Consider the following 7,483-nt stretch of genomic DNA (forward strand, 5'->3'; position numbering starts at 1 on the left):
AGATCGAAAATCTTCCACTATTATTTTAGGAGCTGGTGTTATATAGTAACACAAATAAAAACTGTCTCCAAAATCAATTTCTAATTGAACTGTCCACCCATTTATGGGCGAGTTGTACGTGAAGCCAGAACTGGAGAAATGAAATTAAAAGGTCGCGAAATCTCGGGTATTGATTAAAATGGTCGAGCGCGTGTGGTGTGTGTCCACTTTCATCAATTTACTTTTTAAAAAAGGATCCAATTTTCTGAGGAAGGGTCCCTACCCGAAACATCGCCTGTCCATTCCCTCCCAGATGCTGCCTGGCCCGATGAGTTCCTCTAGCACTTTGTGTTTTGCTCGAGGTCTTATTTTATCATATTTTCCCGACACAATATTTTTAAAAAGCAATTTCATCAGAAATTCTACATGGATTCATGAAACTGATGAAACGTTGAGCGTTACTTTTATTTCACAAAAATACGCAGGCTTTTATCTCCCCAAGAATGTGTAAAGTATGTTTATGCTGGAATGGGCATGTGCAGGAAGGAATTTGCTTCCCCACGCAACTGGCAAAGGATACACGGACTCGTTTCTGAGCTCGTTGACCAAGACTTCATTGGAAGACACAATGCCTGACCTTTTAACTGTGCCCCCATTGCTGATGCAAATCGCAGCCATAACATACATGCACCGGCGGTGGCTTCCTGTGTAATACCGCTTCGAGTTGTTTTTCCAGCCTCTCTCCTCTGTAAGAAAACTGAATTTAAAATACGTTGCCGTTTCTAATAGCACTTCAAATTACACCCCCGCTACTCAAAGGCGCAAAATTGGAGACTCGGTCGCTGATCAAGCCTTCCTGGTCTGTAAGTTGCCAAAGCGTATGTTGTCAGCTTTAAACCACAATTTTCTCTCGACATATTCTTGGGGCAGTTCATGGGTGGACGGCAAATTTCTTCTTAAAACACGCCGAGAAAAGAGTCCAGAACTATTCATCTTGTTCGGGTGAACATCTCTGATCCAAAAGCAGTCCCGTTGCTAGGCGCTACATAAAGCCAAGAGGCAAGCTGCAGTCTCACTTATTGGCGCTTGGAAGCCAGGACCGTCGCGGGCTGCAAACTTCGCAGAGGGTAACCGAGGTACGTGATCTTGAATGCAAACTATTCTTCCAATCTGCATTTTTACGACGAAAGAAGGACGGAGAAAGCGTTTATTTAACACCATTCCTCAAAGACGTCACGTTGTCGAGTAAATTCTTCCTCGGGCTAATTACATTTGCCACTTTCACGCCGTCTCCTCTCTTTCACGGTAGGAATGTAGCTGGGCCTAAAACCGTATTAAACAGACATTTGTTTAGATTTATAAATGAACAGCAAACAGAGAGGTCCTTCGCCCTTTGCAGCCCGTCGAGGCGACATGTGGAGCTCAGACTGTAGCTCATATAACCGAGGAATGTAACGAATTACTTGCCATCGGGGACAATTCCCAGAAACTGCCTGTTTTCGGAATGCTACCGTTATTGATCGAGATAAGATATTTGCTGGCCAAAGGTTTGCTAACGGTGCTATCTCCAGACAGGCTGCCAGACCAACTATCTGCTTGACAAATTACTGATTTACCGAAGTAATGCATTTTGCACAATCTCACCAAACTTCACCGCGTATGAGAAGGTTTCTATACGAAGCGATTCACCGAATTAATCCCGTACGTTGGTATATTGCTGAGGTGTTACATCGATGGGACTCGGTAGTTATAGCCGTCAGATTTAAACTTTCAGAAGACCAAACGAGTCACAAAAGTTTGTCTCCAAGTTCTGGATAAAGTTTACTTCCACTTGCCGAACGAAACATGTTACGTAAAGTACGCCTTTGCTTGCAAAATAATTGCCTCGATTTACTGAACAAAAACCCACATTAACTTAATTTGAAGAATGTTACAGTACCGGAGTTCAGGTAAAGCTAAACATGAGATGCACAGAACACCCTCCGTGTTAATCTCACCCGTTTAATCTCTGGGAGAGAAAAATGCCACTTTGGTTAGCTTTTCCCTGCTCAATTAATTTATCGCTTCGCGTCCCAGTGCTGGAGTTTGTCTTTCCTATTGTTTCCACGTTAAACCAATTAGCCTCTTTACAAATCCAACAGGGACTATTTGCAATGGCTAAAGATTGGTTCCGCTGACTCGCAGCGGACAAGGCAGGTGTGCAATCGGAGCACAGTAAGTATCCCGACGCCTAGGTGAGAGCTAAATATTCAAATAAAGAAAAATCCTGCGCAAATCGGGACAGGAGGCAGGATCTGTGAACAGTCGGATTACTACGCATGTCCCCAGCGCCACTCAAAGTGTTCACCTCCCCACCCTTCTCCACTCTCGCAGTTCCCCCTTTCCATCTCCCTCATTTGGCTTCAGCCAGAGTGCATCCGCGGTGGGATCTTATTTTGGGGGTCAGCTTTGATGTTCGTTTTTGTACTTTGCCTCCATGATGTTAGGTGCAGTGAAGATGGAAGGACACGAAGCATCTGAGTGGAGCAATTACTACGGAGAACCACAAGAGGTAAGCAAAAGTATCGGGTTCAACCTTACTTTAAGGTGAGCACTTGCGGGTCGTTCGCTAACAGGGGGTTGCGGGCTTTTTAACGCCTATTTTCAAGACAAGACTATCAGCAATCTACCCATGAACTTTTTATACGCTCCAAAAAATGGACCATGTTTATTTCGAGGTCTGTCTGGCGGATGTCATGTGGGCAATTTGCTCAAAGCGAAAGGACGCGAATAGTTCAGGAAACGGCTCCGTGTTGCTCATTTGAGGATTCGGTGCAGGGGTGGGGGTAATCAGGGAACCTCTAGGTTCCTGACCACGGGGTGGCATCAGAGAGGGGAGGGAATGTGGGACCCCTGGAGCGGCCGGCACGTTCCCTGCACCCCGGCTCCGGAGCGCTCTACAACACACCACGCCGAGCACTCGACCTGCCTCCGCCGCCACCGCCGCTGCTACTCACAGGGAAAGAAGCTGTTACAACTTTGTATTTTTAATTTTAAAGAGGCGTGGCTCTCGCCTAATTTTGATGTTAAGAGTCCGTTTCCTGTAGAAGAATGTATGAAGTGTGGGGTCTTGTGAAGGGGAGGCAAGCGTTGGCTTTCTGACCCCTGTCCGACTAATTTCTTTCCCTTTGTTGTGTAGGCCTACTCGACGATGCCGGTAAACGGCATGAACCCGGGATTGGGCACCACCTACATGGGCATGAACAGTATGGGCTCCGGCGGCAACATGACCGCCGGCTCCTTCAACATGTCCTACGGGAACCCGGCCATCGGCGCCGGCCTCGGCTCCCCCGGCATGGGCGGAGGGCCAGCCGGCATGGGCGCCGGCATGACAGCCATCAGCCCCGGCTTGAACGCACAGCAGAACTCCCTGAACGGCCTGAGCCCTTACCCGGGGATGAGCTCCATGTCTTACCCGCAGGGCAACGGGAGCCGGCCCCGGGACGCCAAGAGCCTGCGGCGTTCCTACCCTCACGCCAAGCCGCCTTACTCCTACATCTCGCTCATCACCATGGCCATACAGCAAGCGCCGAGCAAGATGCTGACCCTGAGCGAAATCTACCAGTGGATCATGGAACTCTTCCCCTACTACCGGCAGAACCAACAGCGCTGGCAGAACTCCATTCGACACTCGCTCTCCTTCAACGACTGCTTCATCAAAGTGGCCCGCTCGCCCGACAAGCCGGGCAAGGGGTCATACTGGAGCTTGCACCCGGACTCGGGCAACATGTTCGAGAACGGCTGCTACCTGCGGCGCCAGAAGCGCTTCAAATGTGACAAGAAACCGTCAATGAAAGGGGGTCCGGACGGCGCGAGGAAGGAGGAGGAGGAGCAGGAAGGGGAATCCGGTTCGCCGTTGCCTAGGGGGAACAACAGCATGAGCCGGGCCGAGCCCAACCCGGACACGGCGCCTCGCCTGGAGCTGAAGTGCCAGGCTCAGGTGGTGAGCTCGGCTCCGGTCCTCAGCGCAGCGCTGGATCCGCTCCCACACCCGCTGTCGCTGGGCCAGCTACCGGCGGCCGAGCCGCACCACATGCATCCGCTGAAGGCGGACCCACACTTCTCCTTCAACCACCCCTTCTCCATCAACAACCTCATGTCGTCCGAGCAGCAGCACCATCATCACAAGATGGACCTGAAGGCTTACGAGCAAGCGATGCACTACTCCAGCTACGGTGGAGGCATGTCCAGCGGGCTGCCCCTCGCCTCCATGGGCAAGGGCGGCATGGACCCCTTGGTGCTGGCCAGCGAAGCTTCATACTACCAAGGTGTGTATTCCAGGCCCGTCCTCAACACTTCCTAGTCATGAAGCTAACCCCCCTCCCCCCCCCCCCCCCCCCCCCCCCCCCTGCAAAGTCAATAAAACTTCTCCCTAACTGGGATCGCTGCAAAATGCATCTTCTGTGCAGAGACTGTTACTTTGTAACCTGTACATGTGTAGAAACTGTGGAAGTATAAAGTAGCTGCAAACGTTAAATCACAATTGTACATTTCACAAAGTCAGACACCTGCAGCATGTTTTTAATTTTTTTTTGTTTTGGAAACGTGCTGTAAGATTTTTAGAATCGGTTATGTTATGTTCTCCGCGTCTGCTCAATGTTCCCCATGGCTGCACACAAAGTCATTGCAAGACTTGAAAAGATGAAAAGGTGGTGGTATCTAAATTAAAACCAGCCTGCTTGGAGAAAAATAACTATGTTCATTTTATGAAACCGCTGTTCCCCACAGCCTTTCCGGACGTTGTACAGTTTTAATGAAACTCGGCTCATTTTGCATGACCATTTCAACATTGGCGAACATTTTTTTAAAGCGGGTTTATTGTAAAAATGAACCAAATGTTACCTGCATCAGGAACCTCGAAAAGTTACCTTTTTATCGTTCCACAATGACTTTTGACTTTTATTTCTACTTGGTGTTCATGCACTTTCCCCCTCGTTTTTAGCTGTCTAGAAATGTCGGTGTTAGTACATAGCCAGGCGGTCTCTCGCAGCTTGTCTCAATGTGCCTAATTTATTGCATGGTCAACTCTAGGTCCTTCATAGTTTTAAGTTGTTTAAAAAAATAATAATACAAATGGAATTTAAGGAGTTGTTAATTTTGTATTTGTAATTCTATGAAAACGAATAAAATTATTTTGATTTGATGAGAAAATAAAAAGTTAATTCGCAAAAACTTGTCATTTGTCATTAGATTAGTCACCATTAAGTGTGCTTATTTTTTAATCATTGATAATTATTTCTTGTGTATAATACAATTCAGCACGTCACGACAAGCGAGCGATTTATCTTGATTGGTAGATCTTTTTAGATCAGAAGTTTCAGCGACAATGTCCATAATTATAACAACGGGCGTGTCAGTCTTTCTGAACATAACAGGGGTCAGACATCAGGTATATTTTAAAATTTTATCCAGTGGCCACATGCACTAAATAATATTTCATTAATTCTGCAAGGACGGTCTATAATTATGAGCAGATTAATTTTCAAGTACAGCAGTTAAAGGTTCCCAGGCACTGGAAAAAAATGTTTACGCCACTGACTTTGTGTTTGAACTCCTTCAACCCTGGTTCGACAATTCAGATGCTCAGTTTCCCATCTTCGAATTTATATATTTTAAAAAGCAGAACTACTAGAATATGTATGTAGTGAATCAAATCGCAGCAAAATAGTTAAAAGAAACACGAAAAAACAACGGATATTACAACACATTTCATTTATTTAAAACAGATCTGGAGTTGGTGTCCAAGCGATCACCAAATCTTCCATTCAAGTCAAGTATTCTATGTATTTGTGTAACGCCCGCTTATCAGGCAGCCGCTACACACGTTAATGTGTTGCCAAGTGTGAACTGCTGCCGCTGTCCTGTCTCTGTGATATCGCGCAAAACACAGACCCTGAAAATATATCGTTATAATTATATTTCATATTGACAATTATTTAACTGATGTGGGTTTAAAAATAAATATTTTAATGCATGCTCTATTTATTTTGGGGGGGAAATCTCCATCAAAAATGCTTGTCTGTGTTTTTGTGTGTTAAAAATTAACAGCGACTTTGTTAGCAAAACAGTTCAGAATTTTGAATTCAAACCCCCATTGTCATAACGGATAAATGACAAAGCCTGTGCGGAACAATTAACAACACTGTATATATAGAGGGAGAAATAAATATTCGTCGGGTTGTTTTTCTTTGTCACGCTGGGAAACAAATATGAAGTATTGTTTAATACAATTGCAACAATGTGTAACAGAATTGCATTTCTTTGTACCCGGGCACAAAACACTTTGTATTTTCGATTCACACAAGTGGGCTTTGGACATGAATAGCTTTCGCTTTGATCATTGATCACTGGTGGGACACACACATTGTCAGAGTAACCGTGAAATTATTTTAATTATCGTGTAATTGCCCCCTGATGAGTGAAAAGATGTGGTGCGAAATTGAGAAGAGGGTGTAGCGAATTTGCTGAATATCCAAGAGTTGCATCAGCGACGTGAGCGTTGCTAAATTGGCAGTTTATTTCCTTTACAAACGGGCCCAAGTGAATTATGATATTTCGAAGACTAATTTGAAATATATATTTTATGACAATCTCGTCACATGTTTCAACCAAATCCGTAAAAACGGCAGAAAAATGCCCAGATTATATTTTGATCACCAAAATCGATTCAACAAAATTAAATACTTTTACAGAAAAACGGGTTCCGAAAGAAAAAATATACCGCCACGAAAGATAATCAGATATCTGTTATTTTTCTTAGTATTAATATTTGAACCAATTATCAAATTATGGCTGGATATGGAGTTTATTGGGAAAGGTTCCATTACATTAAGATTCTACTGCGCGTATAGTTTCCATTGTTTAACGTTGAACCACAGGCCAGATATGTGTAGGATTGTACAGTGTACTGAAATGGCCCCCTTTAATCAAAGCGCCACTGACAGCAAGTGTTGTCGGGTTTTACCCGTACGGTGTCTCGTGTGTGTTCAAACTGGACTATATTTATTTTAATAAATTTGCTTTTAGAAATAGCATTGTTTTTAAATGGTAAATAAACACATTTTCAACTGTGCAACTTTTCTAGAAAAGACTGTTAGCACGCCAGCTTACTGTGATAAGTCAGTAACTAGTGAAATCCTGGCAGTGAGGTCTCCTCCATCTGTTGTGATACCGGGAGTTAATGTTCCTACATTTGCTTTCCACTTTTGTTGGTGTCATAATTTAGCAGGAGCAACAACAGTAAATATAGCAGACCAGCCTGTGAACAATTTTAACATTCGCTTCTGATATCATCAGAATACCCCGTCCAAATAACTTCAGAAGAAATTGCGATGACCGTTCCTGAATTCTTTTCAATGGTAAATATGTAAGAAGGATCAATCTCGTTTGACAGTCCGATGTAATATTGAATTGTACAAGCACAGGTTGTTTTCTTTGGTGCTAGAGTCAATAGAACAAACTAGCG

General features: G+C 44.6%; 1 protein-coding gene across 1 annotated transcript; it reads left to right on the plus strand.

Annotated features, from left to right (window-relative positions):
• Positions 1-2,317: 2,317 nt before the first annotated feature.
• foxa1 (forkhead box A1) lies at positions 2,318-5,190 on the plus strand. Its single transcript, XM_033027127.1, has 2 exons — positions 2,318-2,530; positions 3,158-5,190. The coding sequence occupies exons 1-2, from the start codon at positions 2,456-2,458 to the stop codon at positions 4,319-4,321; spliced, it is 1,239 nt and encodes a 412-aa protein (XP_032883018.1). The 5' UTR covers positions 2,318-2,455; the 3' UTR covers positions 4,322-5,190.
• The last annotated feature ends 2,293 nt before the right edge of the window (positions 5,191-7,483 follow it).

The sequence above is a fragment of the Amblyraja radiata genome, chromosome 9, assembly GCF_010909765.2.
Source record: "Amblyraja radiata isolate CabotCenter1 chromosome 9, sAmbRad1.1.pri, whole genome shotgun sequence".
Taxonomy (NCBI): domain Eukaryota; kingdom Metazoa; phylum Chordata; class Chondrichthyes; order Rajiformes; family Rajidae; genus Amblyraja; species Amblyraja radiata.